Source organism: Heterodontus francisci, chromosome 3 (genome assembly GCF_036365525.1).
Source record: "Heterodontus francisci isolate sHetFra1 chromosome 3, sHetFra1.hap1, whole genome shotgun sequence".
Taxonomy (NCBI): domain Eukaryota; kingdom Metazoa; phylum Chordata; class Chondrichthyes; order Heterodontiformes; family Heterodontidae; genus Heterodontus; species Heterodontus francisci.
Window position 1 is genome coordinate 166,003,040 of NC_090373.1, and position 24,511 is coordinate 166,027,550.

The window sequence follows — 24,511 nt, forward strand, 5'->3', positions numbered from 1 at the left end:
TGGAAAGGAGGCAACAGACTGCATCATGCATTGAAATGAATCTTTATTGGTTTCTCTGAGTGGACATCAGGATTGCTGGAAGTGGGTAATTATGAGATTCTCTCTTGCCTCCTTGGTACATCACTCAATTTGCCTGGCCTCCAGTGGAAGGGCTTCAAAATCCAGTGCTGCTTGTTCCTCTCCCTCCTCCACGTCTTCCTCATTTGTGGAGGAGTGTTGCTCACACATCTGTCATGCAAGGCCTCCCTCCTCTGCAGTGCTAAGATTATGCAGAGCACACTAGACCATAATACAAATGGCGCATACTGCAAGGTTCCACCAGATTGAGCAAGGCAACAGAATCTCATTTTCAGCAGCCTAATGGCCTGCCCAATGGCTGCTCGGGTGGAGTTGTGGTAAGTGTTGTACCTCTCCTGTGCTGCAGTGCGAGGGTTCCTCAAAGGTGTCAGAAGCCATGTCTTAATGGGTAGCCTTTGTCCCTGAGAATCCATCCCTGAAGGCGAGCGGAGGGCCCGAAAAGCTGTGGCACCTGGGACTATCGAAGTATGTAGGTGTCATGGCTACTTACCAGGAAATGGGCACACACCTGCAAGAAATGCTTTCGGTGGTCACAGCCCAGTTAAATGTTGACGGAATGAAAGCCCTCCCTGTTGAAGGCGGCGGCTGGCTGGTCCGTGGGAGCCTGGATGACCACATGCGCACAATCACACCTTGCACCTGGGGAAATCCAGCAACAGCTCCGAATCCAAAAGCCCTCTCCGACTGATTGTCAGAGTCAGTCCGCTAGTGCACATAATCACTGGCCCTCTTGAACAGGGCACTGGTCACCTCCTTGATGCAGCAGTGAGCTGCAGCCTGTGAGACACCACACAGGCCCCCCCTGGTGAATCTTTGGAATGATCCAGACATGTAAAAGTTTAGTGCTAATGTGATCTTCCCACCTACCCACATGAACTGCAGGGGTTCAAGAAGGCAACTCACCACCACCTTCTCAAGGGCAATAAATGCTGGCCTTTTCAGTGACGCCCATATCCCATGAACGAATTTTAAAAATCTCCTTTCAACCTTCTCTTCTCTGAGAACCCCAGCTTCTTCAATCTATCCACATAACTGAAACATCCTTCACCGCTGGAACCATCCTTGTAAATCTTTTCTGTACCCTCTCGAAAGCCTTCACATCCTTCCTAAAGTGTAGCGCCCAGAATTGGACACAGTACTTCAGCTGAGGCCAAACCAGAGTTTCATAAAGATTCACCATAATTTCCTTGCTTTTGTACTCTTATATGCTGAATTTTACCGGCTCATTGGTGACATGCTGGGAGGTGGGACAGCTAGCAAGATGGTGGGAAAAAGCTTTGGGAGGAGGGCCTGACTTCCTCCAACCACCATGCCATATTGCCAGCAACAGGAAATTGCCAGCTCAGCCAGCCATCGGGTGGCCAATTGAGTCACACGAGTGGCCAACTGAGGGCCACTTCCCACCTCTGCAAGCATTTTGCCAGGGTTGCGAGGGCCCGCTGCCGTGTGGGGAGACTGCCCAGTGAAACCGGGCGGCCTCCCAGCTGGCTCCGGGGTGGAAAGCCATCCTTTATGGGCACTCCATAGCCCATGGAGGGGCTCACCCAGCAGCAATGGCCACACACGCAGCAACACCACCAGTGCTCCATGACCACCCACCATGCGACTGCCAGTGCCTGGCTGTCAGATCCCAACTTCCCCCAACAGACCTCAACCCGCCATTAAGCTGCTCTCCCTTGCTGGAGCCGCAGTCTCAGCAACGGTCACCGCTAGTGGTGGCGCTGCTGAGCTGCCGGTCCTGTAATTGGGCTGGTAACTCTCTACGCGGTGGGATGGGGGCACCATCCTTATATCAGGAGGCCGCCTGTTAATTGGTTGCCGCTGGCAATGTGCCGCCCTGGGTCCCACCTCAGCGGGGTTGTGGCCCTGGCAGCAGAACCTACCGGAGTGCAGCAAAATTCAGTCCTATTCCTCTATTTATAAAGCCCAGAATCCTGTAGGCCTTTTTAAGCACTTTCTCAAGCTGCCCTGCCACCTTCAATGATTTGAGCACATATAACCCCAGGTCCGTGTTCCTGCACGCCCTTTAGAATCGTACCCTTTAGTTTATATTGCCTCTCCTTGCTCTTCCGACCAAAATATACCACAACATTCCTCTGTACTAAATTTCACCTGCCACTTGTCAACCCATTTCACCAGTCTCTCTGGATCCTCCTGAAGTCCAGCACCATCTCCCTCACGGTTCACAATAGTTCCAAGTTTTGTGTCACCTATAAATTTTGACATTGTGCCCTGCACATCCAAGTCTAGGTCATTAATATACATCAAGAAAAGTAGTGGTCCTAGTACTGCCCTCTAGGGTATCCCACTGTATATCTTCATCCAGTCTGAAAAACAACCATTCACTGCTACTCTCCGTTTCCTGTCACTCAAACAACTTCATATCCATGCTGCCTTTGCCCCTTTTATTCTATGGGCCTCAATTTTGCCGAGAAGCCACTTTATCAAAACCTTTTGGAAGTCCATATCCAGCACATCAACCGCATTATCCTCATCAACCCTCTCGGTTACCTCATCAAAAAACTCAATCAAGTTAGTTAATTACTATTTGCCGTTAACAAATCTGTGCTGGCTTTCCTAAACTAATCTACAAGTGACCGTTAATTTTGTCCCAGATCATTGTTGCTAAAAGCTTTCCCACCACCGAGGTTAAACTGACTGGCTTGTAGTTGCTGGGTTTATCCTTGTACCCTTTTTTGAACATGGATGTAACATTGGCAATTCTCCTGTCCTGTGGCACAACCCCGTAATCCAAGGAGGATTGGAAGATTACGGCCAGTGCCTCCGTAATTTCCACCCTTACATCCCTCAGCATCCTCGGTTATATCCCATCTGGTCCTGGTGACATCAAGTTTAAAAACAGAAAGGACTTTTAATACTTTGTCTATAAATTTTTAGCCCATCCAGTCTCAATTACCTCCTCCTTCAGTATGACTTTTGCAGCATCATCTTCCTTGGTAAAAATAGAAGCAAAGTACTCATTTAGTAACTCGGATGTTCCCTCTGCCTCCTTGCATAAATCCCCTTTTTGGCCCCTAATCAGCCCCTCTTACTACTTGTTATTTTACTATTTATATATCCCTAGCAGACTTTTGGATTCCCCTTTGTGTCGAACATACGAATTAGGAGCAGGAATAGGCCACTCGGCCCTTCAAGCCTGCTCCGCCATTCAATACGTTCATGGCTGAACTGATTACTCCACATTTCCACCTATCCCCGATAACCTTCCACCCCTTGCTGATCAAGAATCTATCTACCTCTGCTTTAATATCATGTAATGCCGGTTGCCAGTCTGTTTTCGTACACTCTCTCCGCCTCCTTTCCTTTTTCACTGCCTCTCTGAACTTTCTATAGTACGCCTCAGTTTCCCGTTTCATCTCACGCTCCATTTTCTGTTATCCTGTCAGCTCTGACTTTGGTTGCCCTATCTTTTTCCCCTTGTGGGAATGTCCCTTGACTATACCCGAACCATCTCCCCTTTACAGACAGCCCATTGCTCCATTCTATTTTGGTTTTAGAGTATAACCTTCCCCAAATGAGGAATAATACCCTTTTTCCTCTCCATACATTACCTGCATTAATTAAAAACATTCAAAAATATAGATACCATTGGGCCGCAATGAGCAAAATTATGCCAAATACACAAATTAATCTCCAAGGTGTGTTAACTTTATAGCCACTCCAGGCGCTGCTTCACAAACCACTGACCACCTCCAGGCGCGTATCCATTGTCTCTCGAGATAAGGAGGCCCAAAAGAAGAAACATTACCTGCATTAATTAAAAACATTCAAAAATATAGATACCATTGGGCCGCAATGAGCAAAATTATGCCAAATACACAAATTAATCTCCAAGGTGTGTTAACATTACATTGGTGGGCCAACGATAAAGGTAGCTGGTAATAAATTGATTCCCATCAGTACGGAGACAGGACGTCCCTTTTTAAAAAAGGGATTTATTTGCCCTAAAGTGACATACTCACAATTGTCACAGTAGAACACTATATAGTTATTTTAGAAACTTTTTGAAGGGAAGTGAGATGGTTAAAAAATAATTACTTCAGTATTCAAATAATTATACTGCACAGAGTGCATAGAATACCTTCTGATGTTATTAATGAGTTCCTGAAACATCATCTTCTCGTCATTCACATAAGAAACTTGAAGACCTGTGACACCAGATCTGACCAGCAGTGGGGTCTGGTTCCTGAGCCCTGAAATAGCGAATGAACATTGTGCCATTTTACTCATGCCAAAATGTAACCGACCCTAGAAATTCAGTGACACTTTGTACCGCAAAATATTTATCAACAGAACTACAGCTCAGATCACCTGCCATCAACCAGGGACTCAAGCGATTTGTTGAAATGAAACTGGTGGCTAACGTTCCTGCCACCCCCCCAAAGAGATTGCCATAACTACAGAGGTAAGTGTATAAAATATTACAAAATAGAAGAGGGCTCCAACCCTGTGTATTGCCCTATGCAGCCTTAAAGAAGCAAATAACAGGCTAGCAGAATTTTATGAGATAATCTAATTGGCTGTATAAATTTCCAGGTTATGACAGCATCAGCTAAATCAATCCATAATGCCTGCATTTTTAATGTGAAGTAAAGATATAATTGTGATGTTCAAATATAATTCTTTTTTTATTCATTCAGGGGGATGTGGGCGTCGCTGGCTAGACCAGTATTTATTGGCCATCACAATTGCCCTCAAGAAGGTGGTGGTGAGCTGACTTCTTGAACCGCTGCAATCCTTGGGGTGTAGGTACACCCTCAGTGCTGTTGGAAAGGAGTTCCAGGATTTTGACCCAGTGACAGTGAAGGAATGGCGATATAGTTCCAAGTCAGGATAGTGTGTGGTTTGAAGGGGAAACTTGCAGGTGGTCGTGTTCCCATCTGTCTGCTGTCCTTGTCCTTCTAGGTAGTACAGGTCACGGGTTTGGAAGGTGCTATCAAAGGAGCCTTGGTGAGTTACTGGAGTGCATCTTGTAGATGGTACACACCACTGCCACTGTGCATCGGTGATGAAGGGAATGTTGAAGGTGGTAACTGGGGTGCCAATCAAGCGGGCTGCTTTGTCCTGGATAGCATCAAACTTTTTCAGCATTGTTTTAGCTGCACCCATCCAGGCAAGCGGACAGTATTCCATCACACTCCTGACTTGTGCCTTGTACATGGTTGACAGGCACTGGGGAGTCAGGTGCTGAGTTACTTGCCACAGAACTCCCAGCCTCTGACCTGCTTTTGTAGCCACAGCATTTATGTGGCTGGTCCAGTTCAGTTCAGTGGTAACCTCCAGGATGTTGATAGTGGGAGATTTAGCAATAGTAATGCTGTTGAATATCAAGAGGAAATGGTTTGATTCTCTTCCATTTGAGATGGTCATTGCCTGGCACTTGTGTGCACAAATGTTACTTGCCACTTATCAACCCAAGCCTGGATGTTGTCCAGGTCTTGCTGGATATGGACATGGGCTGCTTCAGTATCTGAGGAGTCGCGAATGTTGCTGAATATTGTGCAATTATCAACTAACATCCCCACTTCTGACCTTGTGCAACCATCAGCGAACTTCCTAACTTCTGTATTTATGATCGAGGGAAGGTCATTGATGAAGCAGCTGAAGATGGTTGGGCCGAGGACACTACCCTGAGGAACTCCTGCAATTATGTCCTGGAGCTGAGATGATCGTGTGCACAGTTCTAGTCGCCACACTACAGGAAAGATGTGGTTAAGCTAGAGAGGGTGCAGAAAGGATTCACAAGGATGTTGCCTGGTTTGGAGGGCTTGAGTTATAAAGAGAGATTGGATAGGATGGGTCTATTTTCCCTGGAGCGAAGGAGGCTGAGAGAGGGCATGATAAGAGGTATATAAAATTGAGAGGCATAGACAGGGTAGATAGCCAGAGTCTGTTTCCCATGGTAGGGGTGACTAAAACTAGAGGGCATAGATTTAAGGTGAGAGGGAGGAGGTTTAAAGGAGATCAAAGGGGTAAATTTTTCACAAAGAATAGTGGGTATCTGGAATGAGCTGCCAAAGGTGGTGGTGGAGGTATGAACAGCAGCAACATTTAAGAGGCATCTGGACAGGTACTTGAATGAGCAAGGCGCAGAGGGATATGGAATTAATACAGGCAGGTGGGATTAGTATAGATAGGCATTATGGTCGGCATGGATGCGGTGGGCCGAAGGTCCTGTTTCTATGCTGTATGACCATGATTGACCTCCAACAACTACAACCATCTTCCTTTGTGCTAAGTACAACTCCAACTCAAAAGCCCAATACCCAGAAATACCTGTATGAACTGGACAGCATGAGGAAGGTGGTGCTGGAGGCACCAGATGAACAGACCCTGATCAAACTTTCCAAAACAGGTATTGAGTTTTCCCCCCCAATGCCCATTGTCTCCAGATTTGCTAGGGCTCGTCGATACTATCCTTGGTCAAATGCTGCCTTGATGTCAAGGGCCGTCACTCACCTCCCCTCTGGAATTCGGCTCTTTTGAACCAAGGCTGTAATGAGGTCAGGAGATGAGTGGCCCTGACGGAACCAAAACCGAGCATCAGCAAGTAGGTTATTGCTGGGCAAGTGCCGCTTGATAGCGCTGTCAACAATCCCTTCCATCACTTTATTGATGTTTGAGAGTAGACTGATGGGGCGGTAATTGGCCGGGTTGGATTTGTCCCGCTTTTTGTGCACAGGATATACCTGGGCAATTTTCCACATTGCTGGGTAGATGCCAGTGTTGTAGCTGTACTGGAACAGCTTGGCTAGGGGCAAAGCTTGGCTAGGGGCACAAGCCTTCAGTGCTATTGCCAGAATATTGTCAGGACCCATAGCCTTTGCAGTATCCAGTACCTTCAGTTGTTTCTGGATATCACGCGGAGTGAATCAGATTGGCTGAAGACTGGCAGCTCTGATGCTGGGGACTTCAGGAGGAGGCAGAGTTGGATCATCAAACTTGGTACTTCTAGCTGAAGACAGATGCAAATGCTTCAGCCTTATCATTTGCACTGATGTGCTGGGCTCCCCCATTGTTGAAGATGGGGATACTTGTGGAGCCTCTCCTTCGGTCAGTTGTTCAATTGTTCATCACCATTCATGATTGGATGTGGCAGGACTGCAGAGCTCAGAATGATCTGTTGATTGTGGGATCACTTAGCCCTGTCAATTACATGCTGCTTATGCTGTTTGGTATGCAAGTAGACCTGGACTGTAGCTTTACCAGGCTGACACCTCATTTTGAGGTATGCCTAGTGCTACTCCTGGCATGCCCTCCTGCACTCTTCATTGAACAAAGGTTGGTCTGCTGGCTTGATGGTAATGGTAGAGTGGGGGATATGCCAGGTCATGAGCTTACAGATTGTGATTGAATACAATTCTGCTGCCGTTAATGGCCAGCAGCGCCTCATGAATGCCCAGTTTTCAGTTGCTAGATCTGTTCAAAATCTATCCCATTTAGCGCGGGAGTGCACAATGGTGGGTACCCTCAGTGTGAAGACGAGACTGTCTCCACAAGGACTGTGCGGTCGTCACTCCTACCAATACTGTCATGGACAGATGCATCTACAACAGGTAGATTGGTGAGGACAAGGTCAAGTATGTTTTTCCCTCTCGTTGGTTTCCTCACCACCTGCCACATACCCAGTCCAGCAGCTATGTCCTTTAGGACTCGGCCAGCTCTGTGAGTAGTGGTGCTATCGAGCCACTCTTGGTGATGGACATTGAAGTCCCCCAGCCAGAGTACATTTTGTGCCCTTGCTATCCTCAGTGCTTCCTCCAAGTGGTGTTCAAAATGGAGAAGCACTGATTCATCAGCCGAGCTGGGAGGGTGGGGGGGGGGGGGTGGCGGGCGGCACTAGGTGGTAATCAGCAGGTTTCTGTGCCCATGTTTGACCTGATGCCATGAGACTTAATGGGTCTGGATTCAATGTTGAGGACTCCCAGGGCCAATCCTTCTTGACTGTATACCACTATCCTGCCAGTGGAACAGGACATACCCAGATATAGTGGCGTCTGGGACATTATTTGCTAGGTATGATTCCGTGACTATGACCATGTCAGGCTGTTGCTTGACTAGTCTGTGGCACAGCTCTCACAATTTTGGCACAAGTCCCCAGATGTTAGTAAGGACGAGTTTGCAGGCTCGACAGGGCTGGGCTTGCCGTTGTCATTTCCGGTGCCTGGGTTGATGCCGGGTGGTCCACTTGGTTCCATTCCTTCCAAAAAAATTAATTCATTCCAAAAAAATGGGAGGCGGTGGCATCTTGGTAATGTCACTAGACTAGTAACCCAGAGCCCCAGGCTAATGCTCTGAGGACATGGGTTCGAATCCCACCATGGCAGACGGTGGAATTTCAATTCAATTAATAAATCTATAATTAAAAGCTGGTCTAGTGGTGACCATGAAACCATTGTCGATTGTGTAAAAACCCATCTGGTTCACTAACTGCCGTCCTTACCTGGTGGCCTAGCAAACCACTCAGTCGTCTCAAACTACTAAAAGTCCAAGAAAAGGAATGAAATGAGGAGTTTCCCTCTGATGATGCAATGGGCTAATGCATGAAACAATACAGAGTAGGAAACTTGCAGGTTCAATCTCTGGTAGGCCCAAAAATCAGTGGATTTTCAGCTGAGCATTGGAATTAGTCTCACTGTCCCTAGTGTAGGAAAGTTAGGATGCCTACCTCTAGTTGCTATGTAGTGACAGCAGTTGGAAAGTATGCATGTTGGGCAAGGACAGAATTGGTCTCTGCTGTGATATCCCATAATGCTAATACTCTCAAAAGAATGACCAATCAGCAGATATGGGGAATTAGGAAAATTTACAGGTCTAGAAGTAAATATAGCCTCAAGTTAACATCTTGTTCAAGAATTGCTGACCACAAGTTTCTAAATTTTCCAGATGCACTGCACATGATTTTCTTGAGGTCAACACTTGCACCAAGATTTTAACTGCTGTAATAGTGGAAGTGCAGTACTTTTCAAATCATCCTTGGCCCATTCACAAACAACAAACCTAGTGCTGCTGAATATTTTTCTATGTTAAAGACACTATATAAATGAAATTGTTATTGTAATATGACCTTTCTATACTTGGGTTTGTTTAATTGGTCAAACAAATCAGATTATGAACATAATTTAGGAAACAATTCAATAGTAAATTAAATAGCAATGAACTCAATGAACCCATGTAATTACAATGTTTTTTAAATTGTAAAGTGATAAGGGGTGCTGTGCTGAGTGGATTCCCACAGCAAATTGAGTAAATGTAAATACTGGTGTACTTAGTAATCTAAATTAATATTTGTTTTCACAAAGCAGTAAAAAAAAAACTACTTTGCCCTCCCTTAATCTGCAAATTAGTTTAGCAAATACACAATAGACCACTGATTCTGATGGCAATGTGTGGCTTGTTGAGCAGTTTCGGTTATCTCCAGTGTACATCCATGCTAATGGCATAACATACCCATAATTATTAATAAGTAACTATTTGGACTATTGCTTCATACCAGAAGAGGTGCCTTTGTTGGAGCAGATATGGTCCTTATCAATTACTATAGCACCAATAACCTCAGTTTTATTTGTTTCTGGAAGCAGTGCATCAGACGAAACACAGTAGAATAAGGCACAGATTGGATCAAATTCAGGGTCAGGCTCCAAATCACGTCTTGAGCGAGCATGTAATTCCATACTCATGAGTACAAGGTACTGCACCTGAAAACAAAAACAGTTTTAGAGCACTAATGTACATTGCATTTAATCAGAAAATTGTAGTAAACTTAGTCCAAGCAGAGGGTGCAGAAATCTTTTAAAAAAGATTTCTGTTCAACTAACTTGACATGAATTAGGAAAGTACTCTTAAGGCACGCAAATTTAAAGTTTTAATCTATTTGGGGTAATGCGCTCAGTTATATTTTAAACAAAGAACTTGTAACCTTCCTGGTCTGACATATCAAGAAATTACAGAACTGTCAGTTGTGGGCAAGTTACTGGAATTAAATATTGGGAAGATTGAAGCCATTGCTTTCAGCCCCCTCTCCAAACTCCATTTCCTAGCTACCGATTGCATCTCTCTCCCGAGCAACAGTCTGAAATTAAGCCAATCTGTTCGCAACCTTGGTGTCACATTTGACCCTGAAATGAGCTTCCGATCTCATATTAGTGCCTTCATGAAGACCACCTATGTCCATCTCCATTAACATTGCCCGACTTCACCCGTCTCAGCTCATCTGCTGCTGACATCCTCAATCATGCCTTCATTACCTCGAGACTTGACTATGCTAACGCACGCCTGGCTGGTCTCCCAAATTCTACTCTCCACAGACTTGAAGTCATCCAAAGCTTTGCTGCTCTTATCTTAACTGGCACCAGGTCCTGTTCCCCTAACATCCCTGTGCTCGCTGACCTACAGTAGCTTCCAGTCAAGCAATGTCTTTACTTTAAAATTCTCATCCCTGCTTTCAAATCTCTCCATGGCCTCACTCCTATCTCTGTAATTTCCTCTAGCCCTACAACCCTCCAAGATATCTGCAATCCTCTAAATCTGGCCTCTTGTGCATCCCTGATTTTAATCGCTCTGCCACAGGTGGCCACGTCTTTAGTTGCCTTGGCCCCAAGCTCTGGAATACCTTCCCTACACCTCACTTTCCTCCTTTAAGACAGTTCTTAAAACCTATCTCTTTGACCCAACTTTTAATCCACTGACCAAATACCTCCTTTTGAGACTCCGTATCATACTTCGTTTTACAATGCTCCTGTGCAGTGCCTTGGGGCGTTTTATGTTAAAGGCTCTATATAAATATAAGTTGTTGGAATCAATCATCAGGAACAAACTGAGTGACACCTGGACAAGTTCAAGATGACCCAAGAGAGTCCGCTTGACGTTGTGAAGCACAGGCAGGGTCTGACTAATCTAGTTGAATTTTTTTTTCCCGAATAGGCCACCAGTATGTTGGATGGGGGTCTCTTTATGGATGTGGATTTTCAGAAGGAATAAGATTCAGCACAAGAGATGAAAAATGCTAGCACATGGAATTGGAGGCAAATCTGACATGGGTTGGCAATTGGTTTGGAGGTAGGAGACAGTAGGAATAAAAGGAACACTCTGATTGGTGGGATGTGACAAGTGGCGTGCCCCGGGGATCTGTACTCTGGTCTCCACTTTTCTAAAGAAATAGTAGCATATCCAAGTTTTCATATGATACAGTAAGTTGTGTCGATGGGAGCAGAGAGTTACAAAGGGACAGACAGACTGATTGGGGAAAAACTGTGGCAGGTAGCGCTCAATGTGGGGAAGTATGAGGTTATCCATCTTAGATTAGAGAAAGACAAAATAGAATATTTTCATAATAGTAAGGAACCAGGTGCTATGGAGGATCAAAGTGATCTTTATTTGCACGCACACAAAATCACCAGAAGCTCATGCACAAGAAACAATCTAAATATAGCAAATGAAATGCTGGCCTGTATCGCCACGTGGGTAGAGTACAAAACTGAGGAAGTGACGCTTTCATCACACATCTGAAGTACTACATTCATCTTTGGGGACCGAACCTCAAAGATATTAATCTTGGAGAGAGCACAGTGCATATGCATCCCATTGAGTTAGAGTGGTTGAAGAATTATCTAATCGAATTGTTTAAAATAATAAAGGGATTCAAAAAGGTGGATAGAGAAAATATGTCCTCTGGTGGGTGAAAATCAGAACAAAGGGGCATAATCTTAAAATTGGAGCCACGTCAGTCAGGCATGAAATCAAGAAGCATTTCCCTCCAATTCCCCGCACCACCCCCCCCCCCCCCCCCACCACCCCCAACTCAACAAAGGGTACTGAAAACCTGGACTTGCCCCACCTAATGGCAGTGAATGCTGTGTTATTTGAAATTTAAGGTTGATATCAAGGAATAGGGAGCAAAGGCAGGTAAACAGATCTGAGGTACAGATCAGTCATGAACAGAATGACAGTGTAGGTTTGAGCGGCTAGTCTCATTCCTATGTTTTGAAATTATGACCTGACAGTTCAGTATTTACATATTACACAGTATTTACAGCACAAAAACAGGCCATTCCACCCAACAGGTCCATGCTTGTGTTTATGCTCCGCATAAGCCTCTTCCCACCCTTTATCTAACCTCAACAACATAATCCTTCTATTCCTTTCTCTCTTGTTTATCTAGTTTTTTTCCTTAAATGCATCTTTACTTGTTGCCTCAACTACTACTTCTGATACAGATGTCCACAGTCTAACCACACTTTGGGTAAAGAAGTTTTTTTCTGAATTCACTAATGGATTTATTAGTGATTAACTTAGAAGATTAGAACATTACAGCGCAGTACAGGCCCTTCGGCCCTCGATGTTGCGCCGACCTGTGAAACCATCTGACCTACACTATTCCATTTTTATCCATATGTCTACCAATGACCACTTAAATGCCCTTAAAGTTGGCGAGTCTACTACTGTTGCAGGCAGGGCGTTCCACGCCCCTACTACTCTCTGAGTAAAGAAACTACCTCTAACATCTGTCCTATATCGATCACTCCTCAACTTAAAGCTATGTCCCCTCGTGTTTGCCATCACCATCCGAGGAAAAAGACTCTCACTATCCACCCTATCTAACCCTCTGATTATCTTATATGTCTCCATTAAGTCACCTCTCCTCCTCCTTCTCTCTAACGAAAACAACCTCGTCCCTCAGCCTTTCCTCGTAAGACCTTCCCTCCATACCAGGCAACATCCTAGTAAATCTCCTCTGCACCCTTTCCAAAGCTTCCACATCCTTCCTATAATGCGGTGACCAGAACTGCATGCAATACTCCAGGTGCGGTCTCACCAGAGTTTTGTACAGCTGCAGCATGACCTCGTGGCTCCGAAACTCGATCCCCCTACTAATAAAAGCTAACACACCATATGCCTTCTTAACAGCCCTATTAACCTGGGTAGCAACCTTCAGGGATTTATGTACCTGGACACCAAGATCTCTCTGTTCACCTACACTACCAAGAATCTTCCCATTAGCCCAGTACTCTGCATTCCTGTTACTCCTTCCAACGTGAATCACCTCACACTTTTCCGCATTAAACTCCATTTGCCATCTCTCAGCCCAGCTCTGCAGCCTATCTATGTCCCTCTGTACACTACAACATCCTTCGGCACTATCCACAACTCCACCGACCTTCGTGTCATCTGCAAATTTACTAACCCACCCTTCTACACCCTCTTCCAGGTCATTTATAAAAATGACTAACAGCAGTGGCCCCAAAACAGATCCTTGCGGTACACCACTAGTAACTAAACTCCAGGATGAACATTTGCCATCAACCACCACCCTCTATCTTCTTTCAGCTAGCCAATTTCTGATCCAAAGCTCTAAATCACCTTCAACCCCATACTTCCGTATTTTCTGCAATAGCCTACCATGGGGAACCTGATCAAACGCCTTACTGAAATCCATATACACCACATCCACTGCTTTACCCCTCATCCACCTGTTTGGTCACCTTCTCGAAAAACTCTATAAGGTTTGTGAGGCACGAGCTACCCTTCACAAAAACGTGCTGACTATCGCTAATGAACTTATTCTTTTCAAGATGATTATAAATCCTGTCTCTTTTAACCTTTTCCAACATTTTACCCACAACCGAAGTAAGGCTCACAGGTCTATAATTACCAGAGCTGTCCCTACTCCCCTTCTTGAACAAGGGGACAACATTTGCTATCCTCCAGTCTTCCAGCACTATTCCTGTCGACAACGACGACATAAAGATCAAGGACAAAGGCTCTGCAATCTCCTCCCTAGCTTCCCAGAGAATCCTAGGATTCTGGGAATCCATCTGGCCCAGGGGACTTATCTATTTTCACACTTTCCAAAATTGCTAACACCTCCTCCTTGTGAACCTCAATCCCATCTAACCTAGTAGTCTGAATCTCAGTATTTTCCTCGACAACATTTTCTTTCTCTACTGTAAATACTGACGAAAAATATTCATTTAACGCTTCCCCTATCTCCTCTGATTCCACACACAACTTCCCACTACTATCCTTGATTGGCCCTAATCTAACTCTAGTCATTCTTTTATTCCTGATATACCTATAGAAAGCCTTAGGGTTTTCCTTGATCCTATCCGCCAATGACTTCTCGTGTCCTCTCCTTGCTCTTCTTAGCTCTCCCTTTAGATCCTTCCTGGCTAGCTTGCAACTCTCAAGCGCCCTAACTGAGCCTTCACGTCTCATCCTAACATAAGCCGCCTTCTTCCTCTTGACAAGCGCTTCAACTTCTTTAGTAAACCACGGCTCCCTCGCTCGACAACTTCCTCCCTGCCTCACAGGTACATACTTATCAAGGACATGCAGTAGCTGCTCCTTGAATAAGCTCCACATTTCGATTGTTCCCATCCCCTGCAGTTTCCTTCCCCATCCTACGCATCCTAAATCTTGCCTAATCGCATCATAATTTCTTTTCCCCCAGCTATAATTCTTGCCCTGCGGTATATACCTGTCCCTGCCCATCGCTAAGGTAAACCTAACTGAATTGTGATCACTATCACCAAAGTGCTCACCTACATCTAAATCGAACACCTGGCCGGGTTCATTACCTAGTAGCAAATCCAATGTGGCATCGCCCCTGGTTGGCCTGTCTACATACTGTGTCAAAAAACCCTCCTGCACACACTGGACAAAAACTGACCCATCTAAAGTACTCGAACTATAGTATTTCCAGTCAATATTTGGAAAGTTAAAGTCCCCCATAACAACTACCCTGTTACTCTCACCCCTGTCGAGAATCATCTTCGCTATCCTTTCCTCTACATCTCTGGAACTATTCGGAGGTCTATAGAAGACTCCCAACAGGGTGACCTCTCCTCTCCTGTTTCTAACCTCGGCCCATACTACCTCAGTCGACGAGTCCTCAAACGTCCTTTCTGCCGCTGTAATACTCTCCTTGATTAACAATGCCACACCCCCCCCTCTTTTACCATCTTCTCTGTTCTTACTGAAACATCTAAATCCCGGAACCTGCAACATCCATTCCTGCCCCTGCTCTACCCATGTCTCCGAAATGGCCACTACATCGAGATCCCAGGTACCAACACATGCTGCAAGCTCACCCACCTTATTCCGGATGCTCCTGGCGTTGAAGTAGACACACTTTAAACCAAGTTCTTTCTTGCCAGTGCCCTCTTGCGTCCTTGTAACCTTATCCCTGACCTCACTACTCTCAACATCCTGTACACTGGCACTACATTTTAGGTTCCCATTCCCCTGCTGAGTTAGTTTAAACCCCCCGAAGAGCACTAGCAAATCTCCCCCCCAGGATATTGGTACCCCTCTGGTTCAGGTGAAGACCATCCTGTTTGTAGAGGTCCCACCTACCCCAGAAAGAGTCCCAATTATCCAGGAAACCAAAACCCTCCCTCCTACACCATCCCTGCAGCCACGTGTTCAACTCCTCTCTCTCCCTATTCCTCGCTTCGCTATCACGTGGCACAGGCAACAACCCAGAGATAACAACTCTGTTTGTTCTCGCTCTAAGCTTCCACCCTAGCTCCCTGAATTTCTGCCTTAAATCCCCATCTCTCTTCCTACCTATGTCGTTGGTGCCTATGTGGACCACGACTTGGGGCTGCTCCCCCTCCCCCTTAAGGATCCCAAAAACACGATCCGAGACATCACTTATACTTATGGCCCTTAGTTCTGGTCTCCCCCACACTTGGAAACACATTTACCATGTTTATTCCATCAAACCTGCCTATTAGGTCACCCCTCTGTCTTCTCTATTCTATCTGTTCAATCTTTCCCGATGAGTCTAACCTCTCGGTTCTGATATCATTTCAGCACGCGCTACTGTACTACCTGCAGGGCAGAAATGCCATTTAAATGATTATAAGTTCTGACTTGCTCACTACAGTAAGCAAATTGGACAGAATTTTATCACTGATATTCAAGAAACAATTCTCACAGGTGAGATTAGGAAATTACTTTGTTTTTTGAAAACCCCTTTTATTACCCTTGATAGTTATTCTAGAACAGGAAGGTCCCATCTGTTCATCCCATAGGTATCTTTTTAATAGAAGGTTCAATAACTTAATGGGGGGGGGGGGGCGGTGAAAGGTGGGAATGAGCAAAAATGTTGCCAAGTTTAACAAAACCCTTTGAAAATTTTTATGACAGGTCGTTTTAATAATGTCTAGCTTACTGAAGTAACTTTAAAACATATAGGCAATGCTCTGTTTACATTGAGGCTGAGGTTTTATACCAAGACTGAAGAGAATATACAATACCTCATGCAAAGCTTTTGCCTCTTGGAGGTTTTGTTGGCTGACTTTGAAGCCATAGGAGTTGTTTAGAGTTGGTCCTTCTATCTGAGACAAGCTTTTCTTAGAAGGCTGAAAAGTAAACTGGTTCTGGAAAAGTGTACAAACAGTTACATGTAGTTCTGTGAAATAGCTTAAGTGCCAAATCTTTTTTCTACAGTAATTGCAGTTGTGTTTCTAGATATTTATTAGATAATAGGAGAACCACACACAAGACCATGAATTACCTCAAGATGAAATGAGCACTCAATTCTGTACATGCGCTTTAAAGCAACAGCTATGAAATGTCCATTGAATGACATTGTGTTTGTGAGACGTTGCTTGAACCTGCAGCAACAGGACTCCGGATGTTATATAAATTAAAGTTCTTTCTTTGCAGATATATCATGTAAAACCCATTTGGCTGGTGTGTGCCAAAGACCACTGCAGCCAACAAGCTGGTTCCAATGGACTATAAACAGTCAGAGCATTAAAACCATGAGCTATAGTCTGACAACAAATTGAGGAATCTTCAGTATGACAATTGGTTTGGTTTGGGAAGATGTTTGCTCAGGTTGCACAAATGTCCAGTTAAACCATGGCCACTATAAATGAAGTTTACAGTAAATTTATACTAATATCTAGCACATGAATGTACATTCAGCAGACACTCTGCTCACCAGCACAGAAGCATTAAAACAGATAGTGAGTTAGGCTTTGCAAGGAGTTTAAAAATTCGGCAAGCCAACAATTCCACTGAGATCAGAACAACAGAAGCTGTTGACGAGATCATTCACCTATATTGTTCAGCTCCTGCATTTGACTCCAACATCTCTGGGCGATTAAATGTCTGTGTTGGCGGCTGCACTGGGAGCAGACAATGAGGTGCAAGCAAAAGATTTTGTCTGTTAAGACCTATTGCAACATCCATTTTACAAAACAGATTTAATACAGCTGTAGCTTTTATATTAACAGTGGGAGTTTTGTTTTCCAGGATCTTTCCAATATAAGCAACTGCCAATTATATCCAATGTGAAGCTGACCTTGTACCAAAGTAATATAAAAACTGTTGACACTTTGAAGAACAAACGGCAAAAGACAATAACACCTAGTGAAAACAGAAATTATTTATTATAGGCAACGAGATTGTTCTTCAGATTGGGAGAAACCCATTACAGATTATGCCAGAAAAACTCCACCACACAAGCAGAATGCCCTAGTTAACCCCGTCGGTTCCTACCTTGCTAAACAACAGCAGTAAATTGAGTGCATCAGCACACAACAACACTCAGTAATGGATGTTCCTACCCAAGTTTTGTTCCAACTGAAGACTGGCAATTGCTTAGTTTATCTCCCGGAGTACATCCTTTTAATGGAAGAAATGCAAACCAGTGCATAAAACCTCAACATCCATCTTGAGGAAACTTCAGGTGCTTGCTTTTTGCACAAAGCCAAGTTATAGGTTCATAACTATAATACTCTCCCTAATTTTTCATGCTGATTCGGACGGAGGACTGAAAAAAGTGGCAAGTGCTTTGAGACCAGAGTAAAAAAAAAATCAGTAACAGATTGGTTGGATGCCTCCTGAATGATAGCTAGGATCAAATAAAGTGGCACAATAGAGTGGAAATGTGCATAGCTGATTTCAGTTTTAGATTTAAAAAATCTGTACCTTGACATCCCACAATTTTACAGATCAAAATTCAAGGTTAGACGTTGAGATCTTGATTACTTAGTTCAGCTTTTCCCAAAACTGTGCAAATATCTGGTCATTTTGACATTCTTCACTGGAAATCAGTTTTTCCCTCAAGTAGTTAAGTGAAAAATTTTGAATTTCCTTTGTTCTTTCCTCACAGTAAGTACCAAGTAACATGTTAACCAGTCTCAGATTTGCCAAAATTGGTAACAAACCAGAAATACAGGCACGCCAAGGCATGGACAGACCTTTCTTTGAATTTATTAAGCAATTTCAAATTCTGGAAAAAATGCACATTCATGCATATTTGAAAACAGTACAGCACATGAATCTTCAGCTTCTTTACTACCTTAAGTTGAGTTGTCAGTAGCACTCTCCTCAAGGAATCGGAATTGCTTGCCCTTCTTTGACTTGTCTTCTGAAGCCTGGGCTCTGAACAGATTAAAATAATTTGTATATTAAACAAAAATTCACAAATCCAAACTGCTAAAGTGCAATGCAGCATAGGCTATAATATCCCGTTTAACTAGGACCAGAATCCAGTAAATAAGGAGGAGATGCTATCAAGTCAAGTCGACATATGACCCAGAATCACAGTAAACACTGAACATTTACCTCGGATGCTGTAAGAAATTATAGCAGCCCTCATGCTGCAATATACGAAATCCTCCAAGTTTGTCTGATACAGCTGCTTGCTGGCTTATCCAGTACAATGCATTTTGGCATGCCAATTAAAAAGGAGCCATTATATATTATCTGCTGTAGCTAGCTGCCTCTAGACATTAAAAGTACAATAGTTTAAAAATATATACCATTGAGAGGAGCCTATGAGATATTTCACTAGCTGCAGATTCAATTTTGCAAGTAACAAGCTAAAATACAGGAATCCCAAGAAAATGACAGAATGAGTACCACGTCCTTAAATTTCTCCAACCCTGTACTTCCTGCTTCTCCTTCATCTTTAGCCCTTTCTTATATGCACCTCTTGGACCAAACCTATGGCAACGGGTCGTTAACTCAGCATCCATTATTGTCTGATTATGCCTTTATGAAGTGTACTTTGTAAGTGGGTATAAGGAGGGGCTTAAAGGAGAAGAGGGAGGTACATGGGTGGAGGAGTTTAAGGAAGTGGTACTCATTACATCATCTTCTTGGGACTCCAGTGTTTTAGCTTGTTACTTGGACATTTTCCTACATGAAAGACATCATATAGAGGCAAGTCATTTTTGTTGCTATGACCTCCCATCCAGCAAGTTAACAGTTTCAGCAGATCAGGTACTTCCACCTGGGGGTGGGGAAAAGGAACATAAAAAGCACTCTGCTCTTTTGCACTTCCTGGGACTGATTCAGAGCAGCGCAGCCAGAAAACTAAAAGTAGAAGGCCTACCTGTTGCTTCAGACAGAGATGTTGAGTGGTGTTAGGAGATCAGGCAAGAAGTTAGGAAGTGAAAGACAAGTATACCTACATTAAGACTAGAGTAGACCAGCTTACATTCAATCACATGATAGCTCTGAATAAATAAGGCTTGTGTGGGCAGTGCTCCAGAAACAGTAGGAAGTTTAGCACGAGAGAGTATCCTCACGGCATTCTGAATCCCAAGATGAAGTTATCTGACAATAACAAAGTAAAAGCAGGATTTCCACTGCATCAGTGGAAACAGCAGCAATTGAGTGGAGGTAACAGATACCCTTTAAAAAAAAAACCTTACTTTACCCTGACTACTGCAAGCTGATAATCTACCAAGTTACAGTACGGTGAGAGGCGAGAGAATGATAACACAAGCTTCTTGCATGCAACACCCAAACTGAAGTGTTAAACATGTTGATAGGTTGCTTTTGCCTACAGTTTTCTGAAAGGACAACATTGCACAACCATCCTTTGTCCTCAGAAATTGGAATCGGACATCCAGATTTAGCAACTCCCTGGCATTTTTTTTGTATTTGTTTGTGGGATGTGGGCGCCGCTGGCAAGGCCAGCATTTATTGCCCTTCCCTAATTGCCCTAGAGAAGGTGGTTATAGTTCCAAGTCAGGATAGTGTGTGGCTTGGAGGGGAACTTGCAGGTGGTGATGTTCCCAAGCATCTGCTACCCTTGTCCTTCTAGGTGGTAGAGGTCACAAGTTTGGAAGGTGCTGTTGAAGGAGCCTTGGTGAGTTGCTGCGGTGCATCTTATCGATGGTACACACTGCTGCAACTGTGCGTCTGTGGTGGAGGTAGTGAATGTTGAAGGTGGTGAATGGGGTGCCAATCAAGCAGGCTGTTTTGTCCTGGATGGTGTCGAGCTTCTCGAGTGTTGGAGCTGCACCCATCCAGGCAATTGGACAGTATGCCATCTCACACCTGACTTGTACCTTGTAGATGGTGGACAGGCATTGGAGAGTCAGGTGAGTTATTCACTGCAGAATTCCCAGCCTCTGACCTGCTCTTGTAGCCACAGTATTTATATGACTGGTCCAGTTCCGCTTCTGGTCAATGGTAACCACCAGGATGTTGAAAGTGGGTGATTCAGCACTGGTAATGCCATTGAACATCAAGGGAAGATGGTTAAATTCTCTCTTGTTTGAGATGGTCATTTCCTGGCACTTGCGTGACATGAATGTTACTTGCCACTTATCAGCCCAAGCCTGGATGTTGTCCAGTTCTTGCTGCATATGGAGATGGGCTGCTTCAGTATCTGAGGAGTTGCAAATGGTACTGAACATTGTGCCATCATCAGCGAACATTCCCACTTCTGACCTTGTGATGGAGGGAAGGTCATCGATGAAGCAGCTGAAGATGGATAGGCCTAGGTTACTATCCTGAGGAACTCTTGCAGAGATGTCCTGGGACTGAAATGATTGACCGCGAACAACCAAACCATCTTCCTTTGTGCTATGTAAGACTCCAACCAGCAGAGACTTTTTCCCAATTCCCATTGACTCCAGTGTTGCTAGGGCTCCCTGATGTCACATTCGGTCAAATGCTGCCTTGAAATCAAGGGCAGTCACACTCGCCTCACCTCTGGAGTTCAGTTCTTTTGTCCAGGTTTGGACCAAGGCTGTAATGAGGTCAGGAGCTGAGTGGCCCTGGTGGAACCCAAACTGAGCATTTGTAGGCAGTTATTGCTGTGCAAGTGCCACTTTATAGCACTGTTGACAACCCGTTCCATCACTTTGCTGATGATCATCAGCAGACTGGCCAGGTTGGATTTGTCATGCTTTTTGTGCACAGGACATATCTGGGCAATATTCCACATTTCTGGGTGGTTGTCAGTGTTGTAGATTTGTTGGAACAGCTTTGCTCGGGGTGCGACTAGTTCTGGAGCACAAGTCTTCAGTACTATTGCCAGAATGTTGTCAGGGCCCCATAGCCTTTGCAGTATCCACTGCCTTCAGCTGTTTTTTGGTATTACGTGGAGTGAATTGGATTGGCTGAAGACTGTGATGCTGGGGATCTCAGAAGGAGCCAGAGATGGACCACCCATTCAGCACTTCTGGCTGAAGTTGGATGCAAATGTTTCAGCCTTGTCTTTTGCACTGATATGCTGGGCTCTCCCATCACAGTGAGTGGGGTTGTCTGTGGAGCCTCCTCCTCCTCCCATCAGTTGTTTAATTGTCCACCACCACTCAGGACTGGATGCGGCAGGACTGCAGAGCTTCGATCAGATCTGTTGGTTGTGGGATTGCTTAGCCCTGTCTATTGCATGCTGTTTCGGATGTCTGGCATGCAAGTATTCCTGCATTGTAGCTTCACCAGGCTGACGCCTCATTTTTAAGTTACAGATTGTGGTCAAGTACAATTTTGCTGCTGCTGATGGCCAACAGCACCTCATGGATGCCCAGTTTTGAGTTGCTAAAATAAAAGCAAAATACTGCGGATGCTGGAAATCTGAAACAAAAACAAGAAATGCTGGAATCACTCAGCAGGTCCAAACTGCACCTTCTCCTTTGTTATCGCTTGCCCCACCCCCAACTCACTTGCTTATAATCTGTGACTTTTCTAATATTTGTCAGTTCCGAAGAAGGGTCACTGACCCGAAACGTTAACTCTGCTTCTCTTTCCACAGATGCTGCCAGACCTGCTGAGTGATTCCAGCATTTCTTGTCTTTGTTTGAGTTGCTAAATCTGTTCAAAATCTATCCCATTTAGCATGGTGGTCGTGCCACACAGCACGATGGTGGGTACCCTCAGTGAGAATACGGGACTTTGTCTCCACAAGGACTGTGTGGTTACCCACTCCTACCAACACTGTCATGGACAGATGCACCTGCGACATGTAGGTTGGTGAGGACAAGGTCAAGTAGGTTTTTCCCTCTTGTTGCTTCCCCCACTACCTGCCACAGGCCCAGTCTAGCAGTTATGTCCTTTAGGATTCGGCCAGCTCAGTCAGTGGTGGTGCTACCGAGCCACTCTTGGTGATGGACATTGAAGTCCCCCACCCAGAGTACATTTTATTTCATCCAAACATCATCTTTTTAACCTTAAAACACTACATCTAAATAAAGTGTCAGCATCACTGATTTTAACGGATTGAAATATTTACACGATGTTTAAACAATCTCTCAACAAACCTGGAGACAATCTATACAACCTTTTTTCAAAAATGGACAACTAACTCTTGTAGAAATTATTAAATCCATGGGTTATTTTGGGGGATTCTACAAAAGCTTGTATAAAAAATGCTGTACTGGAATCTCAACATGATAGTTAATTTTTTTTTAAACAATTTACAGTAACTTATTTTTGTACCAGTTTAAAACTACAGAAATGAATACCCACCCATTTGTATAGGAGTACAATAAAGCACTTCAGGAATTCCATCACTTCTACTCCGCCATGTGATAGGTGTGCTATGTAGGACAGATGCAGAATTCTCAGCAGCTCCTACTTTAGACTGAAGGGGTGATTTTGCCAGCTGCTGTTCATCACCTTTTCCAGCACTTGGAGTCACGTTGCTGCCAGTCGGTGATGGGCAATCCTCTGCCACAATCTCCGCACTCAAGACTGACACAGGCTTAACTATATCCTCATTTTCTTCATTTGGATCCCACTGTCTTGCATTAGGGGAAGCTGGTTGCTGCCATGGAGATAACAGTGGTGAATCAGGAGAACTGTATGCACCATAGTAATCGTCACCATCATCATCATCTTTAAATGGCTGTACTACTTTAGTTAGTTGGCTTGCCGGGGACTGAGGTTTCGAGTTGCTCTGCTCTGGGATTTTTAGGAGTGGTGTTTCAGGAGAGGAGGCGGGTTCATTTATCTGGGCTTGCCTTACAGCTTGCTCTTGGTCAGGAACTGCAGAAATTAACGTAGCCAACTCTTCAGCTGAAGAAGTCCTGTCTTCTTGTGAACGCTGCAAGCACTGATTCTGGTTGGTATCCTCAGTTTGACCAATCTGATTTTTTGAACATTTCTTTGAATGATCGTATTCTCTTTTTGCCTGAAGCCACAACTGCACCCGTTGTAAACTAGGTGGACTTTTACATGGCAGGATTATAATCTTTCGGTCTTCAGAAGCTCCTAAACCAGACACCATTCGCTGAGCAGCAGAATATCTATTCCCAGTAAAGGCAGGGGAGCCAGGTCTAGCATTTTGTGTCATTGCTGATAAGGCAGTCTTCCAGAACTGCAGTCCTTCCAGTGAAAAATCTCCATCAAACTCCGGCAATTCATTGGGTAACCTGGTTTCAACCGTCAAAACCCGTCCTCCTATCTCCCTGTTATTGAAGGAAAAAATGATTTAGTCAGCTGGACAATACTCATTTAACAAGGTATTCAAAGCTGCACAAGTTTTAAGGAACATTCTGCAGCATCTGGTGTACATGTTTTTTTTTTAAAAAACACAATTCCTACCAACAGTTTCGGCCCATTTCTTGCTCACCTCTACTATTCTAATTGAAGAGATAACTGTCCTAAATTATCTTGTGGAAGTCAAATAAGTTTATGGTTTTTGAGGCTACACTTTGTTTTGGAGAATTGAATGGATAAAGTTTAATTGCAAATATTTATAAATTCTTCTCACTTGAGACTTTTTAAACTTAGGTTTTTTTGGTGTAATCCTTCCAAAAGGACAAACTATTGCAAAAAATACTTTTACTAAAAGCACCCAGCACTCAGGCAGAAGAACTAAATTGGGAGACAATTCCAGATATACTTGTTTTGCAAGAAATGATCTGTGATGTGCTGCATTTACCTTGTTCAATAGAAAATGGCTAGAAAAAGGAACCACTGGAAATACTTATAACAGCCTTTTCTGGCCCCTTTCGGCCTGATGCCACCACCAAACACATCTTCCCCTTCCCTGTCAGCATTCTGAAGGGATTGTTCCCTTCGCGCCACCCTGGTCCACTCCCTTCCCATGCAATTGCAGGAGGTGTAATACCTGTCCTTTTGCCTCCTCTCTCCTTACCATCCAAAGCCCCAAACACTCCTTCCAGGTGAAGCAGCGATTTACTTGTAC

At 44.3% G+C, this 24,511-nt stretch overlaps 1 protein-coding gene across 2 annotated transcripts in view; it reads right to left on the minus strand.

Moving 5' to 3' along the window:
• rev3l (REV3 like, DNA directed polymerase zeta catalytic subunit) overlaps positions 1-24,511 on the minus strand; it is a 282,330-nt gene that overhangs the window by 68,232 nt on the left and 189,587 nt on the right. For both annotated transcript variants that reach the window (XM_068027364.1, XM_068027373.1), the window contains exons 14-18: positions 22,828-23,768; positions 18,419-18,501; positions 16,362-16,484; positions 9,593-9,797; positions 4,181-4,292 (exon numbers count right to left, since the gene is read on the minus strand). In XM_068027364.1, coding sequence (XP_067883465.1) covers positions 4,181-4,292; positions 9,593-9,797; positions 16,362-16,484; positions 18,419-18,501; positions 22,828-23,768 — 1,464 coding nt within the window. The remainder of the gene's footprint in view (positions 1-4,180; positions 4,293-9,592; positions 9,798-16,361; positions 16,485-18,418; positions 18,502-22,827; positions 23,769-24,511) is intronic.